Here is a 27,827-nt window from a genome sequence, read left to right as displayed (position 1 = left end):
AAGGAGTCCGGCAAGGCTGCATACTGTCACCGTACTTATTCAATCTGTATGCAGAATATGTTATGTGGAATGCGAGGCTAGATGAAGGAGAAACGGGAATTAAAATAGCTGGAATAAATGTAAACAACCTCAGGTACGCGGATGATACGATCCTGTTGGCAGAAAGTGAAGAAGAATTGAGAACACTCTTGCTGAAGGTGAAAGACGAAAGTGAAAAGGCCAGTCTTAGGCTGAATGTGAAGAAAACGAAAATTATGGCAACTACACCTACCAATTCGTGGGATATAGCAGGAGAAACCATTGAGGTAGTGACCACAATCAGTTACCTCGGTTCCCAGATCTCTGCAGCCATGAAATCCGGATACGCCTGTTGCTCGGTAGACAGGCGATGTCAAACCTTGACAAGGTTATAAGGTCCAGAGATATAACACTAGCAACAAAGATCCGTATTGTGAGGGCTATGGTCTTTCCAGTTGTGATGTATGGATGTGAGGCCTGGACCATTAGAAAGGCTGAACGGCGAAGAATTGACTCCTTCGAATTGTGGTGTTGGGGGAAACTTCATAGAGTTCCATGGACTGCAAAGAGAACCAACAGATCAATATTGGAGCAAATAAAACCAGATTTCTCCCTGGAAGGTCTAATGTTAAAACAAAAGTTGACCTACTTTGGACACACAATGCGAAGGCATGTTGTTGTTGTTGTGGTCTTCAGTCCTGAAACTGGTTTGATGCAGCTCTCCATGCTAATCTATCCTGTGCAAGCTCCTTCATCTCCCAGTACCTACTGCAACCTACATCCTCCTGAATCTGCTTAGTGTATTCATCTCTTGGTCTCCCTCTACGATTTTTACCCTCCACACTGCCCTCCAATGCTAAATTTGTGATCCCTTGATGCCTCAGGACATGTCCTACCAACCGATCCCTTCTGCTAGTCAAGTTGTGCCACAAACTTCTGTTCTCCCCGATCCTATTCAATACCTCCTCATTAGTTGCGTGATCTACCCACCTAATCTTCAACATTCTTCTGTAGCACCACATTTCAAAAGCTTCTATTCTCTTCTTGTCCAAACTATTTATTGCCCATGTTTCACTTTCATACATGGCTACTGATGTGTCGACAGAAGTGCCGACGCAGTGTTATTTTGAGGGGGCCGATATGCACGCTATAAGCTCACGCAGAATATCTTGAAGTCTGAAACAGGACGCTCAATGAATTGCTATAAAGAAAAGTACTTTGCTTTTGGAATACTTAACTTTAATCCATCCTTGTTGTATACATCGTTCTTGTTGAGACATGCTTTAGACGACAATTATCAATTGCTATGTAAGGCTAATGGCGCCTTGCTAGGTCGTAGCCATGGACTTAGCTGAAGGCTATTCTAACTATCTGCTCGGCAAAGGAGCGATGCTTCGTCAGTGTAGTCGCTAGCAATGTCGTCCGTACAACTGGGGCGAGTGCTAGTCCGTATCTCGAGACCTGCCTTGTGGTGGTGCTCGGTCTGCGATCACACAGTGGCGACACGCGGGTCCGACATGTACTAATGGACCGCGGCCGATTTAAAGCTACCACCTAGCAAGTGTGGTGTCTGGCGGTTACACCACAGCTACACTCCGTACAAATACTTTCAGAAACGACATCCTGACACTTAAATCTATACTCGATGTTAACAAATTTCTCTTCTTCAGAAACGCTTTCTTTGCCATTGCCAGTCTACGTTTTATATCCTCTCTACTTCGACCATCATCAGTTATTTTGCTCCCCAAATAGGAAAACTCCTTTACTACTTTAAGTGTCTCAGTTCCTAATCTAATTCCCTCAGCATCACCCGACTTAATTCGACTACATTCCATTATCCTCGTTTTTCTTTTGTTGATGTTCATCTTATATCCTCCTTTCAAGAAACTGTCCATTCCGTTCAACTGCTCTTGCAAGTCCTTTGCTGTCTCTGACAGAATTACAATGTCATCGGCGAACCTCAAAGTTTTTATTTCTTCTCCCTGGATTTTAATACCTACTCCAAATTTTTCTTTTGTTTCCTTTACTGCTTGCTCAATATACAGATTGAATAACATCGGGGAAAGGCTACAACCCTGTCTCACTCCCTTCCCAACCACTGCTTCCCTTTCATGTCCCTCGACTCTTATAACTGCCATCTGGTTTCTGTACAAATTGTAAATAGCCTTTCGCTCTCTGTATTTTACCCTTGCCACCTTTAGAATTTGAAAGAGAGTATTCCAGTTAACATTGTCAAAAGCTTTCTCTAAGTCTACAAATGCTAGAAACGTAGGTTTGTCTTTACTTAATTTTCCTTCTAAGATAAGTCGTAAGGTCAGTATTGCCTCACGTGTTCCAACATTTCTATGGAATCCAAACTGATCTTCCCCGAGGTCGGCTTCTACCAGTTTTTCCATTCGTCTGTAAATAATTCGCGTTAGTATTTTGCAGCTGTGACTTATTCAACTGATCTTTCGGTAATTTTCACATCTGTCAACACCTACTTTCTTTGGGATTGGAATTATTATATTCTTCTTGAAGTCTGAGGGTATTTCGCCTGTCTCGTACATCTTGCTCACCAGATGGTAGAGTATTGTCAGGACTGGCTCTCCCAAGGCCGTCAGTAGTTCTAATGGAATGTTGTCTACTCCCGGGGCCTTGTTTCGACTCAGGTCTTTCAGTGCTCTGTCAAACTCTTCACGCAGTATCGTATCTCCCATTTCATTTTTATCTACATCCTCTTCCATTTCCATAATATTGTCCTCAAGTACATCGCCCTTGTATAGACCCTTGTATACTCCTTCCACCTTTCTGCTTTCCCCTCTTTGCTTAGAACTGGGTTTCCATCTGAGCTCTTGATATTCATACAAGTGGCTCTCTTTTCTCCAAAGGTCTCTTTAATTTTCCTGTAGGCTGTATCTATCTTACCCCTAGTGAGATAAGCCTCTACATCCTTACATTTGTCCTCTAGCCATGCCTGCTTAGACATTTTGCACTTCCTGTCGATCTCATTTTTGAGACGTTTGTATGCGAAGGCATGCCTCGCTGGAAAAATCATTAATGCTGAGGAAGATCGAAGGAACTAGAAGAAGAGGACGTCAGAGGATGAGATGGATCGATGGCATCACAGAAGCAATATGTTCCAACCTGGAAGGTCTACGGGAGAAAGTGCAAGACAGGAAAAAGTGGCGTGATTTGGTTCATGGGGTCACGAAGAGTCGGAACCGACTAAACAAATAGAGAGAGAGAGAGAGAGAATGTTGATGGCCAGCGGTGCCTTGTAAGGTGCGCTAAAATGTATGGTGTGACTTACCGTCGTTAAAGGAGATGGTACGGCTCGGGGGCGGAGGCTGCGGCTGCGACTGCGGCGCGTGGGGACGGTACGGGCTGTGGCCGCGCCCCGCCGAGCCGCCGCCGCCGCCTCCGGCACGCGGACGCGTCGCCTCCTCGCCATCTTCTGCAAATACCACCACAACATGCTCACACCTGCACGCTCCACGCTCTTACAGTAGCTACACAAGTTCACAATAACAATAAGCTGAAGCAGAGTGCCGGAAAGAAAAGTTAAGCACCCAGAACACATGGTCGGATGTCAATGTAATTTTACCTACCTACACACCAACAGCGAGTACTTAAATGATTACAGATACGATTCTCTATGACAGGTAGGAAGACCACCAGTGTACATCAGCATTATTCGTGTGCACTCGCTGCAATATTGATTGGAAGGAATTAAAGGCACGTGGGTATATGCTGCCGTTACCACCAAAAGACAAACGACTGCGTTTGGGAAGCATGGAGTGTTCATGAATGGTGGTCACAGTACGTTCACCCATTAGCTGTGGTCTTGCACTACTCTGAATGACCATCGTCGGCGATCATGGTGGCGACCTGGGGAGAGATCTCTTTCTTGCGATGTTTTGGACAGGCACAGCGGTGTTACTCGTGGTGTAGAGAGCCATCCCGTATGACTTCAGACCACTGCTGATAGTGAATGAGGAAATTCTGACGACACAACGATGCAGAAAAGAACGTTCAAATGTGTGTTAAATCTTATGGGACTTAACTGCTAAGGTCATCAGTCCCTAAGCTTACACACTACATAACCTAAACTATCCTAATGTTTGTTATTCGCGCTTGAACAAAAAAATGCACCTGTCTGAAATCGACCATTCTCACGCACCAGTTTTTTTTTTTCGGGAATTTCGACTTTGTAGCCGCGAAAAATTATTCTATGTGCTTGCCCATGACTAAAACTGATAAAGTGATCAAGGAGCTTACGACGTACTACGGCTTGGCAATCCGACGGCATTCCATTTCGGTGGAACAGATGAAGAAGGCAATTTGGGCAACGTATTTCCACAAGTGTTCGACGGATGACCACCCACAACACCAAACTTGTCCGGCTGGGGAAACCAGTTGGTGCAAGTGGCGCATTGCAGAGGCTACCGGACATCTGGACGAATATCAACACGACCAGCCACTCTCCAAAGAAGTTCAAAAAGTGATTCAAATGTTCAAATGTGTGTGAAATCTTATGGGACTTAACTGCTAAGGTCATCAGTCCCTAAGCTTACACACTACTTAACCTAAATTATCCTAAAGACAAACACACATACCCATGCCCGAGGGAGGACTCGAATCTCCGCCGGGACCAGCCGCACGGTCCATGACTGCAGCGCCCAAGGCCGCTCGGCTAATCCCGCGCGGCCGACACAACGATGCGTCACGTTCATTCTACTTCGTCATGTGTTACCTCTCATGCAAGAGTATCGTGTTGTCAGTTTTCAACAGGACAATTCTCGTCCACACATGGCCGTAGAAAATATGTGGTATCAGTGCGGACGTCAACTCCGCCCCATTGCCAGAATCCACGACATCAAGGACCAGTTACAATAGTTGTGGGCCAGCGTGCCACAAGAGGGAATACAGCGGCTTCATAATACTCTTCCAGATCGAATCAGTGCACACATCCAGGCCAGAGAGGATGCAAAGTAATTATGATAAGTTGGCTCATACGGCAAAGCTCTTTATCAGTTTCACTCGATATTGGAATCACCCTCTCAACCCGTGAAGTTCCCTTTCATTTGCTCCTTCCATTCTGGGTGCTTTACTTTTTCTGTCGAGCAGTCTTTGTGCAATACATGCTATCGACCCTCAGCAGACACGTACGGTAATTTCTTTTCGTCCGTAGCGGAAATCTTGCACCTGTGTCAGGTCAATTCAGATGACTTCTTTAACCCACTGGAGTGGCCCAGCACACACGCGAGATTTCCTCTGCTGTTGAAAACGAATTACCGCATGATACTCCACTTTATCAGTGGGCTGCGACACATTGTTCTGTCTCCTCTAGTGGCATACTACGATACGATGGCGTGGAGATTTCAATGTGTACCACCGCTGATGAGATATACCCGGAGAAACACAAAAGGTAATTACGTAACTTTATTTTTTTCGAAGTGATAATTAAAGCTTTCATTATCTTACGGCCGTAAGAAAACCCGACAGCTCTTAACTGCCTAAGGAATCAGTGATGAAAGTGTAGAAAGGCACGAAATTAGTTGTGTGATAAGGAATGACTTATGGACTTTAATTAGATGTTGTATTCGCATCCTAGTTAAGTTTCAAAACAACATTGCAACTCGTGTTTCACTTATAATTCCGCATCTACTTACGTATCGAAAGTATAATTTTCATTTATTACAGTATGCAATGAAATGACATGACCTGCCCAGATAGCTGAGAGCGCCTTAGCTAACTTACAGGACTCGGAGAGGCAAACCAGCCCCGGATCGAATCCGCCTCGCGGATTAGCGACTGCCGCCTCGGATACACACTATGCAAACACTTAGAAAACGTTATCACACGTGAATACGAGATTACACCAGACGTAGACAGATGGGGTACACAAACTCGTCGTCAAGAAGGGCATCCGGTCACCAACAGCTACTAACACTGCCAAAACCGTTCTGTAACAATGCCGACCCCGTAGAGAAATGTGAAAGGGCAAAGAAGGAAATAAAAGAAACTGAAATAACTTAGTCGAAACACAAAAATATGCGAGTCATAAAGCATAAAAAGGTTAAATTAGTGATAGTCCCGAAGAATACACACATACTTCGGTGGGAGACCGAAACTTGCTCTGACCTGCCATTTAGGCGAAGATTTTTAAATTTTTTTAGGAGCCTTTGCAGCATTCACCGAACGAGACTCAAGGAATCCTCAGAAAAATCAGCCTGCCTTTTTCCAGAACAGTTTTACTTCAAATGGTTCAAATGGCTCTGAGCACTATGGGACTTAACATCTTAGGTCATCAGTCCCGTAGAACTTACAAGGGAACCTCCCCATCGCACCCCCCTCAGATTTAGTTATAAGTTGGCACAGTGGATAGGTCTTGAATAACTGAACACAGATCAATTGAGAAAACAGGAAGAAGTTGTGTGGAACTGTGAACAAATAAACAAAATATACAAACTGAGTAGTCCATGGGCCACATAGGCAACATCATGCACAATGTGAGCTTAGGAACGCCGTGGTCCCGTGGTAGCGTGAGCAGCTGCAGAACGAGAGGTCCTTGGTTCAAGTCTTCCCTGGAGTGAAAATCTTACTTTATTTATTTTTGCATAGTTATTATCTGTCCGTTCGTTCATTGACGTCTCTGTTCACTGTAATAAGTTTAGTGTCTGTGTTTTGCGACCGCATCGCAAAACCGTGCGATTAGTAGACGAAAGCACGTGCCTCTCCAATGGGAACCGAAAACATTTGATCGCAAGGTCATAGGTCAACCGATTCCTCCACAGGAAAACACATCTGATATATTCTATACGACACTGGTGACGGCATGTGCACCACATGACAGGAATATGTTGTCGACCCACCTAACTTGTACACTTGGCGATTCTTCTACCTTGCCCGATTTAGGTTTTCTTGTGGATGTGATAATCACTCCCAAAAAAGTGATGAAAACATAAGAGTTTGTCACATAAACTGAAAATAAAAAATAAAAATTTTCACTTAACGGAAGATTTGAACCAAGGACCTTTCGTTCCGCAGCCGCTCACGTTACCACGAGACCATGGAGCTGCTGCCATGCTATCGTCCTTGATGTTGCATATGTTCCCATGAAATACTCAGTTTGTATATTTTGCTTATTTTTTCACAGTTCTACACAACTTCTTCCTGTTTTCTCAATTGATCTGTGTTCAGTTATTCAAGGCCTATCCACTGTGCCAACTTATAACTAAATCTGAGGGGGGTGCGATGGGGAGGTTCCCTTGTTAGAACTACTTAAACCTAACTAACCTAAGGACATCACACACATCCATGCCCGAGGCAGGATTCGAACCTGCAACCGTAGCGGTCGCGCGGTTCCAGAATGAAGCGCCTAGAACCACTCGGCCAACAGTTTTCCTACCAACTCGTTGAGATAATTCTTATTGGCATTCTCGAAAGTGTTTAGGCATGTTTAGGGATAACCGTTAGAATAACCACTGCACATTGTGGTGCCACACTTGGTCTACGCAAACAGTGTCGTTCTGTACACTTTTGTTACTCCAGCTTATGATCGGAAGAATTAAATCGGACCCACATGTTTTTTTCCCATCTCCGGCGATTCTCCCACAATTTGGTTGATTTAGGAGACTTTTTTCTCGCAGCAGATCTATTCGAGTCAGGAATCGGAACAAAAGATGCAATCGTAACTTTTCTGCTCCCCCACACACTGGTCGTCCTTGTCTGAGTCCACATGACTCTGATATATCAAAATACTGGAGACGTCCTCGAGTTTCCGCGTGCTCCCTGAGATATCTCTTCAATATCAGTAATCGAATGGGTCCACTTTATACTAGCTGCTAGAATGCACCACACAGCCGCGCATCGGATCGCTGCATGTGAGAGCGGGTTCGCTCTGTAACAGCGGATTACGTCGTAGTCAAGAAAATCAGGGCCAGAGGAGAATCTGTCCGCAATAAATCATTAACAACATACCTTGTTTGTACTTTTCTTAACGAGACCAGCAGGTGATACGAATTTGAAGAACCTAGCAGTAATCGTAGGTTAACATACTTACGGTTCTTTTTGATAACTCCTATAAATGTGACGGATAATGAAAACCGCACCCATATAAAAATATGTAAACTTTGCGCTTAGTATTTCTGGAAGCTACCTGCTACTAAGTCAAGTCGTACTTGCATCCCGATAGTCTTCGTCCACAGGAATGCTATTTATGTGTCACCATCTAAAAATGTGTGCGTGAATTCCTAAGGGACCAAACTACTGATGTCATCGGTTCCTAGACTTACACACTACTTAAACTAAGTTATGCTAAGAACAACACACACGCCCATGCCAGAGAGAGGACTCGAACCTCCGGCGGATGGGAGTGTCACCATTTATCTGCCCTTGGACACTCCCAATTCATCCTAGTGGATGACCGCTTGAACAACTACCCTTTGTTCGACTCTAATTTTCGTGGTGTTCAGTTCGTCCGTCTTTTGTGTTTGTGTGATTATAGGTTCTATATAGAAGTGTCAAAGACCAGCCACGGTCAGCCATGTGGGTTTGATGAAGAGTACTCGTATATCCTAAAGAGAAAGAAAGTAAACAGGACTGTGATTTGGCGCTGATCAAAACGTATTGCCGAGGAATGTTTATGACCAAATATCGTAAGGTTCTTAGTTCAAAGGAGCATCAGTGTGGAACAACAAAATTGCATTATATTGGGATTTGATAAGAAGAAACTTATCATAGATCACACCAAAGTACAAATGGAAATGAAGCATAAAGTAGGAAAAGGCAGGCAACTCGACGGTTAGAACTGGAGACCTACGCTGCAAAAAGAAAGGAGCCTGAAAGACTGCGTAATGACCAAACTGAATTTGCTACTAACACCCGTTTTAACATTTATGAAGATCTGCTCAGTCCAGCCAGGGGGTGAGATTTATTTCTGCTAGAGGCGGCTGGTGCTCACAGTGAGGTGCTGTGCCTCCCTGCAACTCACCAGCTACGCAAACTTCCTGCTACGGGGAGAAGAGCGCCTCCAATAGTCGACATAACATTCTACGACAAGCACTCTTACATTTGCAAATAGCACTGATCCTAGCGGTTTAAAGATGAAATCCTGATTTTCCTTCTTTTATGTTGTAAACGCTTTCCATATATGAAAGATCATGATGTACATTATCACGTTAAAATTTATTGTTCGTTATTACGTAAGTTGCATCCTTCTGAAGTATATCTTACCTTATATAAAATTTTATAATGCTCATATATCTTATACTTGGTAATATTCACGATTATGAACGAGACTGTTTCCATGTTTTGAAGACACATACAGAGAATGCGCGCATATGGTTCTAGGAGTTGGAGCAGAAGCTATGTACAGCTTATGTCTCCTATATATGTTCATACTCGTGGCCTTTTGGTTAAAAAGACAAAGTATCTTACGTGCTTTACATGTAACATGTGCTGATCCAAGGGTATGGACCATATTGTAATTTATGCGATATTTGAGTTCCGTTTTGTAATTTGATTTTCTTGGATTTCGACTGAAATTTCTGAAAATCTGGTCACAAGTAAAGATTTTGTGATTGTGTCAGGGAGTTGATAAAATAAATTGCGGTCATTTCTATTTGTAAAAAATTTGATATTGCAGTAGTTGTTCGAGCATCTTCGTTCCTCTTCATCAGAAGTTATCACAAATTAAAACATCATTCAAGAACCATCGGCTGTTCTACCTGCCGGCCGCGTTGCGAAGTTCGGACTTAGGAATTAATGCACCTTCTTTCGAACTTCTTTGGGCACAATTTTCACTGGATGCAGCTTACATGACAGCAAATGTGACTGCTGCAGAGACTAAGATGAAATGTCATCTTTAAGCTATGATCGGCAAATCTACAACAGAGCATAAAATGGTTTGCTCTTTCCGGATATCGTAGTGTAAACAATTGATAAGCTGAGATCTGTAACTGAAAGAGCCTAAAGTACAAATGCACAAATACTAGGACGGATCCTAGAGGTTATTTAATCTAGTTTGTAGGGAAACGTACCCTGAAGCGCCAAAGAAACTGGTAGAAGCATGCGGTTTCAAATACAGAGGTATGTAAGCAGGCAGAATACGGCGCTGCTGTAGGCAACGTCTGTATAAGATAACAAGTGTCTGGCGCACTTGTTAGATCGGCTACTGCTGCTACCCTGGCAGGTTATCAAGATTTAAGTGAATTTGAACGTGGTGTTATAGTCGGCGCACGAGCGAGGGGACACAGCACCTCCGAGGTAGCGATGATGTGGGGATTTCCCGTACGACCATTTCACGAGTGTACCGTGATTATCAGGAATCCGGTAAAACATCAAGTCTCCAACATCGCTGTGGCCGGAAAAAGATCCTGCAAGAACGGGACCAACTACGACTGAAGAGAATCGTTCAACGTGACAGAAGTGCAAACCTTCCGCAAATGCTGCAGAGTTCAATTCCTGGCCATCAAGAAGTGTCACCGTGCGAACCATTCAACGGAACATCATCGACATGGGCTTTCGGAGCCGAAGACCCACTCGTGTACCCTTGATGACTGCACGACACAAGGGTTTACGCCCCGCCTGGGCCAGTCAACACCGACATTTGATTGTTGATGACTGTAAACATGTTGCCTGGTTGGACGAGTCTCGTTTCAGATTGTATCGAGCGGATGGACGTGTACAGGTATGGCGACAACCTCATGATTCCATGGACCCTGCACGTCAGCAGGGGACTGTTCAAGCTGGTGGAGGTTCTGCAATGCTGTAGGGCGTATGCAGCTGGAGTGATATGGGACCCCTGATACGTCTAGATACGACTCTGACAGATGACACGTACGTAAGCATCCTGTCTGATCACCTGCATCCATTCATGTCCATTGGGCATTCCGACGGACTTGGGCAATTCCAACAGGACAATGCGCCACCCCACACGTCCAGAATTGCAACAGTGTGGCTAGAAAACTCTTCTGAGTTTAAAAACTTCCGCTGGTCACTAGTCTCCCGAGACATGAACATTACTGAGGATATCTCGGGTGGCTTACAACGTGCTGTTCAGAAGGTATCTCCACCCACTTGTACTCTTACGGATTTGTGGACAGCCCTGCAGGATTCATGGTGTCAGGTCCCTCCAGCACTACTTCAGACATTAGTCGAGTCCATGCCACGTCGTATTGCAGCACTTCGGCGTGCTCGGGGGGACCTACATGGTATTAGGTTGGTGTACCACTTTCTTTGGCTCTTCAGTGTATATTATAGTATCCACAAGTCAAAAAGTTCTCTTTTTTCGCTAGCTGTGGCAACATTGCTCTTCTTTTATACTGGCGCTAAATTCTTACATGTGCTCGACTTCGAGAATCTTGTTCAGTGCATAGCTGCTGCAAGCAAGCAATGAATGTTTGGCTCCAGAACCTGAATGGTTCATTTACTGTGGAGGACGGGAAAACATGTCGTCTTCATTACAGAGTGCATGTGCCCTCACCTTACGACGATGGCATGTGTGTTCCAGCACCGCTTTTGTTGTGAGTACTCGTGTGCAGTAGTAATTAAACTGGACGTAACTGTGGAAAGGCTGTCCCTCTTTCCACCTGAATACGAGAGGAAAATATTTGCTTGTAATTAGGTTCTTCAGATACATGAGAACCTGCTACACAGCCTTTGAAGAATGATATCTTTGCTGCGATATTTTACAGAGTTTCGAAGAGCCTTCGAAGACAGTATTGGAAACCTTTTTCTGGCAATTTTGTTACATACCTTGATGAATGTGATGAATGAACTAGATTACTTGGAGACATATAAATATGTTACTAAATCCAAGAAATCCTCATATTAGTACCCTGTTTGTGAATCAAAAAGTTGACAACAAAGGCTGTCCAGAAAGTATTCATTGCTCATCACATGATGAATCACCTATGTATGCACGGTCTCTGCAGGAATCATATAAGAATCCACCCTATAGAAGTAAATAAAGTGTAAAAGGCTAACAATCCGCCACGGCTTCGCAGGGTAGTTCAAAAAATTCAAATGTGTGTGAAATCTTATGGGACTTAACTGCTAAGGTCATCAGTCCCTAAGCCTACACACTACTTAACCGAAACTATCCTAAGGACAAATACACACACCCATGCCCGAGGGAGGCTTCGAACCTCCGCTGGGACCAGCCGCACACTCCACGACTGCAGCGCCTTATCGCAGGGTAGTACTTCGTACCTACGACCGGAGGAGTTGCCTGGCATAGCGGTAAAAAAAGTATGTACACAAATCTCGTTCGTGAATCAGTCTGTCTATTAATGAAAACCGTGTCAAAATCCTTAAATAAGTTCCTGAGATAACTGTTCACCTACAAACAGACGCAGCGGAGGACTTTAGTTTATAATGTGTATAGATAATGATTTATGAAAGCCATATAGAGGGGTTTCGTGGTTTACATCCCGATATAGCACCCAAACAGTTTGTGTGTGTGTGTGTGTGTGTGTGTGTGTGTGTGTGTGTGTGTAAAATATCTACCCGACAATGCACGTTATTAGTGCGATCAGCTGCTAAGCTTTGCACTTTATCCTGGCCCTCTACGCTCATTTGCCTTTGTAACTTTTCTTATATGGGACGACTGACGTTAATCATGCAATGACACGTATGTGCAGAGGTTGTTAACGCAAAAACTATCCGCGTTGCTTCTAGAATATCAATGAGCGGACTTGGGACTGCTGAAGTTTTGAGTCAATGATACATCGCTCATTTTATTGTGGTCTTTTCTCCTTTGAGTTACGTCACACAGATTTTGACTTTTTCATCGACATGTGACACTGTTAGCACAAGTATATGCCTTTAATTGCAACTGCTTTAGCTCTCTTGTGCAGTCAAATATTCCGAGGGTGGTAAATTATCTGAGGCTGTGTTGCACACTTCTGTTGTAGAGCAAAGATCTTTTACCATATATTTATGAGAGGTCACAGACAAAGTAAAATAACACACTATTCTAAATTTTAAAACTGCAAACCAGAGTAGATAAAAACCGTTGTAACTCCAGTGTTAGCCGGCCGGAGTGGCCGAGCGGTTCTAGGCGCTTTAGTCTGGAACCGCGAGTCCGCCACGGTCGCAGGTTCGAATCCTGCCTCGGGCGTGGATGTGTGTGATGTCCTTAGGTTAGTTAGTTTTAAGTAGTTCTAAGTTCTAGGGGACTGATGACCTCAGCTGTTAAGTCCCATAGTGCTCAGAGCCATTTGAACCATTTGAACCAGCGATTTGGAAGTCGTAGGATACTCATAGTAGTGACAGTTGTGTTGAGAGTTCGAGCGGCGCGGTCTATCGCCCGACGAATTTGTAGCAATTCTGAAGCGAATGCTGTGAAGTGTTTCCTTCAGTTTAGAAATCGAGTTGGACTCACGAGGGATTAAGTCAGGAGAGTGCAGTAGGTGGTATATCACTCAGCAGCCCCATCAGTCAAACAATTCAGTAGCAGTTTGCACTGTACGTACTTGAGCATTGTCCTGCAAATTGATGGTCAGGTCCTGCAGAAAGTGTCATCACTTCTGTCTCTAGGCTGGTCGTAGGTTGTGTTCCAAAAATAAACAGTTCAACTCGATTTCTAAACTGAAGGAAACACTTTACGGCATTCACTTCAGAACTGCTACAAATTCGTCGGGTGATAGACCGCGCCGCTCGAACTGTCAACACAACTGGCACTACTAAGAGTATCCTACGACTTCCATCGCTGGCAACGGGTTATACACAATGCTGGTGACTACTTTGAAGGTCAGTAAAACTTTGAGACACTCATCTGTTTTGTACGAGCTATAAATAAATAGTTGCCACTATTAAAGTTTCAACCCTCGTATGAGCCGCCACTGCACAGATTTAGTTATCCATTAAAACGAATGATTTGTGCTTCTCTGTTGGACAGTCACATATCAAATTCCTCGTGTTGTATATGCATATTACTATTTAATACGTATGATACTGTAGGAAAGTTACATGTCAGTGGTAATATTGTTGTAGATTTAACGAAGTTATACCAGAAAATGACTGAATATGCGCTGCCGTAAAAGAAAAATCGCAACACCAAGGAGGAGTTGTGCAACATAAGCGAAAGTTGGTTGTCGTGTTTCTGCATCGGAAAGATGCCTATTGAAATTTCGCGCTGCCGCATAAGAGTGGCTCAAGTAGCGCCACTATAATGAGACAAATCACGTTTCCTTCAAATAGACGCTGTAAGAGTCGTGAGCGTTAGTTACGTTTGAGATCTGACGTAGTAAGTTGATGTTAATCAGCTTACCACGTCAGATGGTAAGTTATGTTCGTTGGAACAATATGCGTAAGTACGCACTTTGTGTACTGCTATTTTGACGGACATTTTACTTGGCAAACATTGGTTGGCCTGAGAATCACAGCTCAAAAATGAGTTGCTGGAGCTATGCTAAACTTGCCTTTCAATGGTAATTCCCTCCGCATTGACTCAACCACCACCGAGTCAAAGTTACTATCAGCCACTGCCTATGTTCTATTGTAGCTGCACGAAGGACAGGCACCCCGGTTCGGGCGTGGGCCTGTATAGAGTTTTAAAATGATAGTACGTTTCGCTACGAAATTTGGTTTAAACTATGAAAAGCACCGGTAAACAACATTCACAGATTTCAATCTACAGTCATCGTATTTAAATCGTTTGTATTCGTGTGAGGCTTCCAGTCAAAGAGCTTGCACAATGAAACAGGTATGGAATTTTTTCAGGTATTACCGTTTACTAACTAGGAGACCGAGCTTACTCGTGTTCACCGATTTCGTCCACATTTAAGATAATTCGCAACTTGGCCAGAAATGAAAGTGACATAAGTGAAAAATCCATATGACCAGGCGTTTAGGGAAAAAAAGCATTTTTTGTGCTGGTCGGGCGAGGCATGAGCCACTAGTGTTAGCGTAGTTTCGGGGCAGCACTTGGCTCAGCGGAATGATTAGAGAATGGTGACCCCGGGATCGGGAGATTGTGCCCTACTTTGATTTTTTTTTCATTTTCAATTTTTACGTTACATACACTGCAAATAAAACGAGATAATGCTAAGTATATTGTACGTGATGTGATGAAACGCTGTTAGCAGGAGAACAAATTTCTTCTGTTAATCGACTCATGGGGAGGACAAACAAATCCACAATTATACGATGAGATTTTTCAAGATGAAGAAGGACTGTCATCATGCGGAATTAAAGTGATTCTCCCCAAATGCACACCGTTAGTGCAACCCTGTGATGGCTACTTTTTATCGTCAGGTAAAGAATTTGATCTAACAGCTTCAAAGCTGGTCTTATCTCTTCGACAGAGTAAAAGAAATCAAATCACAAGAACACTGCATCGAAATAAATGCCTCTGTACTTCACAGTGTCGTCAGTGACGAAATGTGTTGTTACACGTGGTTCACTGCCAACTGTGCAATGAGGGGCAAACTTTTATGAATGTAAACCAATTTGGTTTATTTATTTATTTTTTTGTATAGAAACTTTAAAAGAACCATGTAAAAATGTGGCGTTTGTACGCAAATCATGAACTGTTAAATAATAAAAATATCCAATTTTATACACGAAGAGGTCGGTCGTGGTGGCCGAGCGGTTCTAGACGCTCCAGTACGGAACCGCGCGACTGCTACGGTCGCAGTTTCGAATACTGCCTCGGGCATGGACGTATGTGATGTCCTTAGGTTAGTCAGGTTTAAATAGTTCTAATTTCTAGGGGACTGATGACCTCAGATGTTAAGTCTCATAGTGCTCAGATCCATTTGAACCATTTTATACACGAAGATCTTGTGTATTCCTTACAATCATTTCCTCTAAATTTCTTCGCAATCCCAAATTTTCCTTTACCTTTTCTTTTCATATTTGTTAAACATTAATAAATACAATATATGGGCATTAATTCAGTTTAGTTGCAATGTAAGTAACGTAAAAGTCGAAAACAAAAATAGTTTTCGCGTAGGGATGCGATCATACAACCTTCAGATTACCGTTTTCTACACTTTCTGCTGCGCTAACCATTGCCTGGAAACTACGTTAACGTAAACTGCTGATCTCTCTCCCGACCTGTGCCAAATATATTATTTTTGCTAAACGCATGACCGTCCTGTCACCCTCTTGAAACATAAAAATTTCACTCATGGAGTAGTCCATGATTTTACTCCTTGTAACCAGTGTGCCAATTCCATGTATCAGTCCCAAAGACTGCTGTATGAACACCTTCCAGCTGTAGCTGTTTTCTTTTCAGATGAATTTCCCAATGTTGTAAAAGCATTTCATATGTCACTTCAGAGCGTGATAAGTTCTACAGTACGCTGCAGTGGGCAGACGCGGCTTCTTTCCGGTGCCGCACGCGAAGGGAGCGGCAACAACTGTCATTGGCATAAACAAGTAGCATTCATCAGCGATACGCAGGGTAAGAGTATTTGTACACGGACGCATGTGTAGCGCCAGCTGCTGCGTTTCGAAGCAGCGCGCCCAGACCTCCGGTGCGTGCAGCGAAAGCAGTCTGCTTTATTCCGTGCCAAGCATGGTTTCTGCATGGTGCTTTAAAACAAGTATACTGTGTTTTCTTTTCATGGAGGTAAACATTGCATTGGCGGTTAAGACACAGCAGAAGTTAACATTATTACTCTAATCTATTGTTCAAATGGCTCTGAGCACTATGGGATTCAACATCTTAGGTCATAAGTCCCCTAGAACTTAGAACTACTTAAACCTAACTAACCTAAGGACATCACACACACCCATGCCCGAGGTAGGATTCGAACCTGCGACCGTAGCAGTCGCGTGGTTCCGGACTGCGCGCCTAGAACCGCGAGACCACCGCGGCCGGCTCTAATCTATTGTTCCGCTGCGTAAAAATACTATGCGCAGAGCAAGAATGTCTCGTAACCATTTGAAGTTAACTACAACTTCCTGTTTGGGTTCTTTCGTATGTGTCGGATAAATAACGTCAGACAAATGCGGTGATGGTTCCTTCAAGAATGACACTATCAGTTGCTCCTCTTATATACTCCAACTAATTAAGTTATTCAGAACAAATGACTTGTACACAGTATGTTTGTTGTTTTGATCACTAACATTAACGTTGGTTTAATTCAATCTTTCAGTCCTCACACTTGCCAGCTATTCTCATCATTTCGTGATAATTCCGGCATCTCACAATACATACGATCTGCCTTCTATCCACGTATCTCGGCCTGTCCCTGGAATTATTTACTTCCAACACCCATTCGACAAAAATTACAGTGAACTCATATTATAATTTGTCCTCAAGCACTCTAGCTTTTCGATTCATGTGTCCATTCTAAGGCATTTTTTCGTTGCAGAACCTCTTTATTCCTTACTCGACCTCTCCAACTAATTTTAAACACTCTGCTATAACACGACGCCTCAAAAGCTTCTATTTGTTTCATTTTTTTTTTCGTAGTGTGTTTCACACCCATAGACAGCTATGATGCAAAAAAAGTTTATTGTTAGAAGCTGTTTCTTTTTACAGAAAGCCCATTAGCTTTGTTCAATCCCTCCTGCTACGTCTTTCTTGCATCATCCTTGTTTAAAAATGCTACGTACGGACTTCAGAAGGTAAGTGATACATGTCGTACCACGCTAAGACCATTATACAACAAGAGTGGTGGATGGTCAGAAGAGATTACATGTTCAATGTCACCTGCAGACGCAGTTCTGCCATGGTACGGGTAACAGGCGCTGTAACCACAAACATACTCCAAACTTGAAGTACTCGCGACAGTATGATTTTGTGGGCAAAACTTCTAACTTGCATACAGATTGATTGTGACATTCTGTCTGTCTATGTACCGAATGCACCGTCGCGTCCAGCCGTAGCTGAAGGGTGCTGATAATTTGGCCAAGGCCGCACAGTCGTGGGTGAAGCTGATCGGGTAGCTCAGATCTTGCGCCATGCGATTTCCGTCTTTTCGGAAGCCTGAAAGAATATGTGGGGGAAAAAGATTTTCCAAAGATGAGGACGTTCACGCAGTGGTTCTCGAATGGCTCCGTGACCATAAGCGGATCTCTATCGTCGAGCAACTAAACGATTGGTAGAGCCGACCGTTGTTTACAGAGACTTGGTGGCTATATTGAAAAACAGTGTCATGTATCTGTGTCACTTTGATGCGTAGTGCATCACTCGACAACAGTTACTTGACATCTTGGATATTCCGGAATCCAGCCGGATGTTCGCGTCATTCTCGCACGATATTTCAACAGCATGCCTCGCTGTCTTCTTCAGGTGCTACCTGAGACTGGTCCTTGGGTCGATCGAGTCCAGTATTTATGCCTGGAAGGAGCTGGGCGTTCCCTAACCGGTCCGCACCGAGTCGAGTGCTCCTTCTGTGGTCCGCGCCCGCCAGACTCCTCCGCCGTATTTTTCACGTTCCTGCCACGTTTCCGTCTCGCTATCTCCACGAGGCAGCCCAAGAGGAATACGTCCTAGCTCGTTTTCAACGCCAAGCACGACATCTGTATCGTTCCTCTGCGGATTCAGCGAACCCTCTCATCCGGAGCCTTGGTGCTCCGTCTCACGACAGAGACCGCTACAAGCGGCCCAGCGCGCTACTTACTCGCTAACTTGCTAAGTATCGCTCTCCTCTTGTGATTCTCCTTTCTCCACCGCCTGCATGATGACATATAAATAAACGTGAAGCACCTTCTTTCCTTCCTATAATCTGCTGTTAGTAGTAAATGCCTCCTTGGTAAAGACTACCTTTCCTAAGTAGACGACACTCTGAAGATGCGGACCGGCCCGCCAGACTCGGCTTCAATGGCTCCCTCCAGTCGCGGATGTTCCGACTGCCGTCCGCGCCCCAACAGCGAAGCACGCTATTGAAATATCGTGCGAGAACGACGCGGACATCCGGCTGAATTCCCGAATATCCAAGATGTCAACAGATCGCCGGGAAAGCATGAAGAATAACAACAGTTACTTGGTTTACCGTAATAATGTGTAGCTCACATTCCAAACTTCCCTTGTACTTCCAAGTTGGCATAATTGGTCCACCTCTTCAAGTGTGATTCGTCCAAGTCTAACTTTTATCCCTCCCAGCATGCCTACCTGCAACGCGCAACATTGGCTAGCACACATTTCATTAAGCAGCCGACTCTGGTCCTGTTCGCTATCACCAATCACTGCTATGTCCTCGCCGAATCGTGCTGATTTCCTATATGCGACAAACAATTTCCCATTAAATAGCTCTTTACTCCTTTCATTACTTCTCTAACATGCAATTTAATTATAAGTGGTGGCAGAAAATAACCATACATTACTTCTTTCCTGAATTCGACCTATTATGTCATAGCATCATAGTTGGCTATCGCCATGTGTTTCTCATAATGAGACTGGATTATTGTTACATTACTGTAGATATTACAACACTGCTTAAGCGTAAAATATTTCGTTCCATTCCACTATTCTGAAGCCTTCTCCAAATCTACAAATACGGTGTATATTTCCTTGTTTTTGCTAAATCTATCGTCTGCTAAAATTGACATCTACATCTTTAGTCCACAAGCCACCTTACGGACTGCAGAGGTCGATACTGTGTACCACTATCACTTCTTCCATCTTTTGTTCCATTCTCTAATGGTTCACGGGAAGAGCGATTGTTAGTAAGCATCCGTATGAGCCCGAATCTTACTCAGATTACTTTCATAGTCTTTTCGTGAGATTTACGTGGAGGACGCAACAGATTGATTGACTGTCTTAAGAACGTATGCTCTTGGAATTTTAACAGTACACCACACTGTGATGCTCAATGCCTCTCTTGTGGCATCTGTCACTGAAGCTGGCTGACCATCTCCGTGACGCTTTCACGCTTACTAAATGAACCTGTAATGGAACGTGCTGCTCTTGTCTGGCTGTTCTCTATGTCCTTTATCAATCTTATTTGCTATGTAACCCAGACGGACAAGCAATATTCAAGTATTGGTCGAACGATGGTTTTGTAAGCTACCTTTTTTTACGGGTGGACTACACCTCCTGAGAATCCTTCCAGTAAGTCTGTATGGTATCTACCTTAGAACTACTTAAACCTAACTATGCTAAGGACATCACACACATCCATGCCCGAGGCAAGATTCGATCCTGCGACCGTAGCAGCAGTGCGGTTCCGAACTGAAGAGCCTAGAACCGCTCGGCCACAACGGCCGGCGCATGCGCGCCAGTCCGTGGTGATCACACGCCGTATAAACCACCATGCCCAGCTGTTTCTAATGTTCAGATCGCGGTGACTTCGGTTTAAAAAATGTCCGTAAATATAAATGTTACTTCTGTTCGTCTAATTGCGTATTTACATCTGTTATCGTTTGTACGACACTGTAGCACTTCTTTCTATGTATAGATCAGGCTTCATTGAGCTATGTTACTTGACAGAGACATGTAAAGCGAAAGTTATTTTCGTCCTTAAGTTTTGAACACCAGTGTATGATTCCTCCCACTCTTCTTTCCTTACCCACTGAAAATTCACGTTTTAATTGCTTTCCTAAATTAAAATCACTTAGTAAAATTTTAAGTTTTTTATGCACACATGCATCAGTTAGTGAGTGCGGAAGTAAACTTAAGGGGAGGTTTACTATCTTTTGGTTTAAAAAATCGATTTTTTTAAAATTCCATTTTTGGATCCATAAAAGTGTTTAGAATCCACCCCTGAAACGGTTTTTCCGAATACGGAACGGAAATGTTTGTTATTAGCGGTTGAAAAAAAAATGCACCTGCCTGAAATCGGCCTTTTTCACGCACCAGTATTTTTCTGGAATTTCGACTTTGTAGCAGTGAAAAATTATTCTATGTGCTTGCCCATGGCTAAAACTGATAAAGCGATCAAGGAGCTTACGACGTACTACGGCTTGGCAGTCCGACGGCATTCCATTTCGGTGGAACAGATGAAGAAGGCAATTTGGGCAACGTATTTCCACAAGTGTTCGACGGCGCATTGCAGAGGCTACCGGACATCTGGACGAATATCAACACGACCAGCCGCTCTCCAAAGAAGCTCAAAAAGTGATTCATCCGATCTACTAGGCCCTTTAGGAGGACGAGTTATTGTTCCGCTGCTTGGGAGGAAACACACACAATTCAAATGAAAGTTTGAACGCGTGTGTTTGGAAATTAGCCCCCAAGCATTAGCATTCTGGTGCGAAGACTGCGACTTTCCTGGCAGTGAGTAGCTTCAACAAAGGGTATTCAGCAATTCTGAAGACCATGGCAACGATGGACGTCACCCCCGAGACTCTATTCAACGCAGTTCGCCAAGCATTCGAACGACTACCGGTTCAAAAAATGGTTCAAATGGCTCTGAGCACTATGGGACTTAACTTCTGAGGACATCAGTCCCCTAGAACTTAGAACTACTTAAACCTAACTAACATAAGGACATCACAAACATCCATGCCCGAGGCAGGATTCGAATCTGCGACCGTAGCGGTCGCGCGGCTCCAGACTGTAGCGCCTAGAACCGCTCGGCCACTTCGGCCGGCTGAACGACTACAGGATTCAAGCGGCCGAAAACAGCTTGTCACCGGCCGTACGGTCGGCTCTGGAGCAACGCAGGATGGCCCAGATCGAGCAGAACGCCTTGTATGAGGAAGAGGAAGGACTAGTTTACGGACCCGGAATAGCAGATTGAATATAAGTTGCATAATATTGCATTTATATGTAGTCAAAACTTCAAACGCGTTTTTCTCAAAATGACTTTTTTTTTTATCGCGCGGTATGGTAACTTCAAGTCTACTGAACCGATTGGCATGATTCTTTGTTTCCGACGAAGCGAATTAAATTGTCTAGGAGTTGTATCACTTTTATTCCGATCCATCAACTATAAATAATTTTACTTGGACGAAGAAGTCGAAAAATCGATGAAAAAACCTTATTTTTTCATATGGCCGCCATTTTGTTTCCTATGGTCCAAATAACTTAAGCGAGGTACAACTCCTAAAGAATCTTATATACTTCGCTAACATCAACTCAATTTTGATTTCAGACGAGCCAGCTGACCTGTGACATACCGCGCATGGAGGTCTACATCGAAATTTTGTTTCGTTCCGACGGCACTTCCGCTTTTGCTCTTCGACATTTCCGCTCGAAAAAATTCCATTTTGTAGAGGAAATATCAATAAACATTTTGACCAAATTTGAGATGATATCTATAACACATCCCGAGAAAAAAATTCTCAAAGAACATGCTTTTTTCGGGCCAAAGATAGTAAGCCTCCCCTTAAGTTGAAAGGATGCGTACGGTTATATCTTGCTGTGCAACAACGTCAGTAGAACGCTGCATTTTTCAAGAACACACAACAGTTATGCACACTATATCAGACAGTTATCTTAAAGCGTAGGACTAATACTTCGCGGGAATGTTTCCAAGAAGCGCGAATAAAACATTCATTTCTATTAGGACGACCAAAACGTCTCTCGGAGAGCGCCACACTAGGCTTTTGTGAAACTTCCACGCAGCTTTCTTAATGTAACTACACACACATCTTGACTCTTTTGATCAACTTGTAAGAAAGCTAGTTGCATAATTACAGATGTAAAGGAACTGGTATTGTCAAATCAGAATCAATTACGCTCGTTTACTCGGCACTCAATGTCATGAAAAATCAAGACAAACTGTTTGAAGTAACAGCTTTTCAATGTATGTGATTAGATAAGGAGGAACAGATTACCGTAGCGTCAGCGATATACCACTAGAGTCAGAAATGTCGCTGTTCAGATACACGAGGTGGCGCACAAGGAAAATGGCAGCCTGCGGTTATTGCCATACACCTTGTCTCCTCTCCTGTCTTATCAACGTACAATGTCCATTAGCGCTCTTGTCCGAACAACACAGCGGAAACAATCGTCCCCATCTGAGCGAAATCCTTCTGTCTTATTCTATTACGGATTCTCTATTTCGAAATCTTTGTCAGTTGCAGGAATGAGACTCTCGAATGATCTCCCTCAGTAAATACTGTCCAGTCACATTAGCCCTTTCGTGGGCAAAATTATTGAACAGTTTTTTTTAATGAATGGAGAGCAGATAGTAGTTAACAGATAGGTATATTTATCATACAGAATATCAAATTTGCTTCAACTGTGAAAGTGAGGTCACACAACAAGGTGGGAAGTATTCTTCCCACTGCCCTTCCTTGGAGTTAAATGACAAAAACAACTTTTTCAATATATGTCATATTTATTTGATAAATTTACTTATCTTGTTACAATGATTGTTCACAATTACTTGCCATGAAATTTCCTGAAACATGGGTCTATGCAAAGTGGTATTTGACAATATGTACAAACACAGCGAGTGCACTTTTCCGCAGCTTTGATACTACAATGACGGCAGGTCCAGTAGGTACCTCCTAAAATGGGTTGACGCTCCCCTACAGCCACATGACGAAAATCTTCAAGTACTTTACCCCTTTTCGCCAGAAAGACAGGTTTTTGTCCACGCCTTTTTTGGGATGAGAAGGCAGCGATCAGTCTGGCTAGATGGATCCTGTATGTGAGCTGATCATGCTGTCCACTTTCTCTTTTATTAATTTTCCACAGGATAAAACTGTTCACTGCAGCATCATCCACCAGGAAATAAAATATTCTGTGCCACCATTTTACAGAACGTCTGCCAATAGCATACCATTCTCGTAAGTGATCAAACTTATCGACACCACCCATTATTTTGTTGTATTCTGCCACAACTTCAGGACAAGAAATCTCTGTACTAGTACCATCCTTGTTTTTCGTTTCCACTGTGGCTGTTTCTCACGGGTCATGAATTGAGGACAGGAAAGTGACTGGACGGTTATCCATCCAATTTGCTGCAGAAATGTCTCTTTTTTGTTTCATATTGGAATTCTCCTCGTTCCAATTTTACGTTTTCCTTCATAAATCTGGGTAAATCAAAAGTATTTACCTTATACCATACCTTTAAGGAAAAACATCACAAAATGTCACGCAAACAGCACTAAAAGGCTCCTCTACAGAGCAACACTCAGCTATACAATGCCTCTGCGCGAAGGTACTGCAAAAACGGCGGGTACTTCCGATTGGAAGTAGTACCCTATACTGTTCACTAGGTGGTAGCACCGTACAGATGTGGGAACTGTGAGTCCCACGGGACTAGGAGCGAGTTCATTGTAGTGGGAAGAATGTTTGCCACGGCTCACGAAAGGGTTAATGTGATCACCTGTGAGTAGTCTCAATTACCACCTTTTGCAGCGCGCACCGCTGCGAGACGTACAGACAGAGCGTGAATGAGGTTCTGGAAGGTACGGACAGGAATGTGGGGTCGTGCTTACCCTAGTTCCGCGGGTAATTGCTCGACGTTTCTCGGTTGAGGATGCATGACGTTAACAGCCTTCTCGAGATGGTCCACACATTCTCGACTTGGTTTAAATCTGAGGAGTACTATGGAAAGGGGTTTACGCTGCTCTTCGAACCACGTACGTACATTACGACCTATGTGACATGTTATCGGAAATGCACGTAGGGGTAGACATTTTCCCCAAGGATGGATTTATACTAGTGTTGATCCACTATGCCTCACAGATTAACGAGATCACCCAGTGAATGCCTCGAAAACAATCCCCAGACCATAAAACTCTCTCCTTCTGCTTGGACCTTTCCCATGCTTGATGCAGGGTCGATCTGCGATGAAGCGTAAAACGTGATTCATCTGAAAACGCCACCTGTCGCCTCTCAGTGGGCGTCCAACTGCGGTACTGGGATGCAAATTGCAACCTTCATCGCCGATGAACAGCAGTCATCATGGGTGCATGAATCAGTGCCTGCTCCAGAGACCAAAATGATCAACGATCGCTGAACAGTCGTTAACGCGACGCTATTGGTAGCCTCTTGGTTCATCTGGGCTGTCAGTTGCGCAACAGTTGCACGTCTATTCGCTCGTGCACGTCTCCATAGCCGTCGTTCACCCTGTCGCCCATGGCCCGTGGTAGAGCACAGTTTCCTCGGCACCGGTTTTGGATAACGCCATTTTGACGCGCACGGTGCACTTTATCCAGAGTGGCACGGGAAAAGTCAACAAACTAAGCTGTTTTGGAAATGTGTCCACCCTTGGCTTTAAAACTAATGGTCATACCCTTCTGGATGTCAGATAAATCGCTTTGTTGCAGTTGCACGTTGACGCTGAGCCGGCCGTGTGGCCGAGCGGTTCCAAGTGCTTCAGTATGGAACCGCGCGACTGCTACGGTCTCAGGTTCGAATCCTGTCTCGGGAATATGGATGTGTGTGATGTTCTTAGGTTAGTTAGGTTTAAGTATTTCTACGTTTTAGTGGACTGATGACCTCGGATGTTAAGTCCCATAGTGCTCAGAGCCATTTGAACCATTTGAACGTTGACGCTGAACACGGGCGGTGTCGCATTAATGTGACATGTGACTGGATCGCATAATATGCAGACTGGAAACAGAATGAAAAGCATTGCTAAAGAAAAAAAAGAAAAAAAAAGATTAACATCGAATACAAATCTAAGTGTTACAAAGTCTTCTCAGAAAGTATTTCTATAGAGTGTTACCTTGTACAGAAATGGAACGTGGACAATTGGCAGTTCAGACAAGAAGAGAATAACCTTCTGCACTATGTTAGAAAACTGAATAATATCTCCAGCTTCCAGAGACAGCTATGACTAGCTCGCTGAAGCAACGGTAATGTCTATCTTTGTCCCTGTACACACTTGTTACCCCAGTCCGTCCTTCTTTCCAGTCACATCTTCCTCAGTTCCCAGCGCACTTAGCCGGGGCAGTCTACCAAAGTTTCCCTCACTCAGAACTCTTTATATGAGAAAATTTCACTCTTGTACACCTATAAATGCGTTTTATATCTGCCATGATCACTGTTATTGTTATTATTATTGTTATTACTATTACTATTAATGACAGCAACAGCAGCAACACCAGTAGTGGTAGAAATACTACTAATATTAACTTTATTAATTCTTAGTACTACTTATTCACATTGTCTCTGCAAACGTTCATGTCATTTTAATTTCATTAATACTATTTTATTACTATTTGTCACACTCTAGAGTATAGTTATTTATTAGGTATCTATAATATTTAAGAAATACCTTATGTGTGAAACACTGGCTTAATGTAAGAGAGGGCCTGAAGGATCTAATAGCCGGCCGGGGTGGCCGAGCGGTTCTAGGCGCTACAGTCTGGAACCGCGCGACCGCTGCGGTCCCAGGTTCGAATCCTGCCTCGGGCACGGATGTGTGTGATGTCCTTAGGTTAGTTAGTTCTAAGCAGTTCTAAGTTCTACGGGACTTATGACCTCAGAAGTTAAGTCACGTAGTGCTCAGAGCCAAGGATCTAATCTGAGCAGAATAAAGAAATACACGCGAACTTTACACATCAATATCGTCTACACTTAGTCTTTTACGGTTATCTGTCAATCGCTTTCTGCAACAGCCATTCATTTTCAGGCAGTTTCATGTAGAATATAAACAAACATATTTGATATAAAATTGTCTGTGAAGTATCTACAGTTAATTTTTCGTCGTTCACTGCCCAGTCATTTATAAGAATATCATAGTATTATCGTAACACATGAATGACTTTGGAGAGATTCAGAACATTGGGATAGCTAAATTTTAACAGAATGGAGGTTCGTCGTGGTCCATGAAACCTCTAACAGTATGGCGGATATAGTGTTCGATTTGAGATATAATTTAAGTAATCGATTATCGATTATTGAAGTAAAGTCGATCACAGCACCTTGCAACAGACCCTTTTATTTAATCTAACTTGAGATTACGTTAATCCTGTTTTTGTTACACACAAAATTTGGTTTCAACAGCAGTTGCCAAACAAACCTTCCGAAATTGTATTTTCAGATCTCTGCAAGAAATCTGTATTTCAGATGTTGAAACCAGATAAATCCATTATCTCATGTTTTGCTACCATAAATTGAGGACCTATAACAAAATGGTTCAAATGGCTCTGAGCACTATGGGACTCAACTGCTGAGGTCATTAGTCCCCTAGAACTTAGAGCTAGTTAAACCTAACTAACCTAAGGACATCACAAACATCCATGCCCGAGGCAGGATTCGAACCTGCGACCGTAGCGGTCTTGCGGTTCCAGACTGCAGCCCCTTTAACCGCACGGCCACTTCGGCCGGCGGACCTATAACAACTAGAGATCACTACAAGATAATGAGTTTCCGATACTCTTCCTGGTAATTACAGAAGTTTATCCTGTATGGACAAAGTAATCTCCTGCTCAGTAGCAAAAACCCATTAAACAACGTTTTCAGATATATAGGTCGTCAACTAAAGTCAGAAGAAAAAGATCTTGTACACGTACAACTGGATTCCAAATACATCAAGTGTATTAAGATTAGGAAAATATTGATATCAATATTGAATTATCCATAATTTTGGAAATATGGTTCTAACCGATAATCTAAGACCAGTTTTGGAATCAGCACAATTCCTTTAAGGTGAGACAGTTCACGCGTCAGTTCACTGTCGCCCTATAATTCATATAAATTGCTTTTCTTTAATTTTGCTAAGATGGCAGAAAGAGTCGTGGAAGGAATTACTAACTAAAATTTTGTTGCTACCACATTTGTGTGCATTTGTACCACATTAATGTGAGAGGGACAATCTCCATTATGTTAAAAGTGTTATAAATTAAAATATTTCTTGGCGCCAGGCAACTTATTTCTACTATGAAGTACGTAGTTTTACTCTGTTTTTATGACCTCATATCCCCTAAACTGGTTGGGATAGGCATGCTTGTCAGCAAACCAAAATCAGTAACGTGTTTGGACATAGCGAAAACGCTATTGTTTGCGTTTGCTT

The 27,827-nt window shown here is 43.3% G+C and overlaps 1 protein-coding gene across 2 annotated transcripts in view; it reads right to left on the bottom strand.

Moving 5' to 3' along the window:
- LOC126469967 (uncharacterized) overlaps positions 1-27,827 on the bottom strand; it is a 552,724-nt gene that overhangs the window by 342,324 nt on the left and 182,573 nt on the right. For both annotated transcript variants that reach the window (XM_050097392.1, XM_050097391.1), the window contains exon 2: positions 3,311-3,454. In XM_050097392.1, the coding sequence (XP_049953349.1) occupies positions 3,311-3,454 (144 nt within the window). The remainder of the gene's footprint in view (positions 1-3,310; positions 3,455-27,827) is intronic.

This window comes from Schistocerca serialis, chromosome 3 (assembly GCF_023864345.2).
Source record: "Schistocerca serialis cubense isolate TAMUIC-IGC-003099 chromosome 3, iqSchSeri2.2, whole genome shotgun sequence".
Classification (NCBI taxonomy): domain Eukaryota; kingdom Metazoa; phylum Arthropoda; class Insecta; order Orthoptera; family Acrididae; genus Schistocerca; species Schistocerca serialis.
Note: the sequence above shows the minus strand (reverse complement) of the source record. Positions and strands in the feature narration are given on the sequence as shown.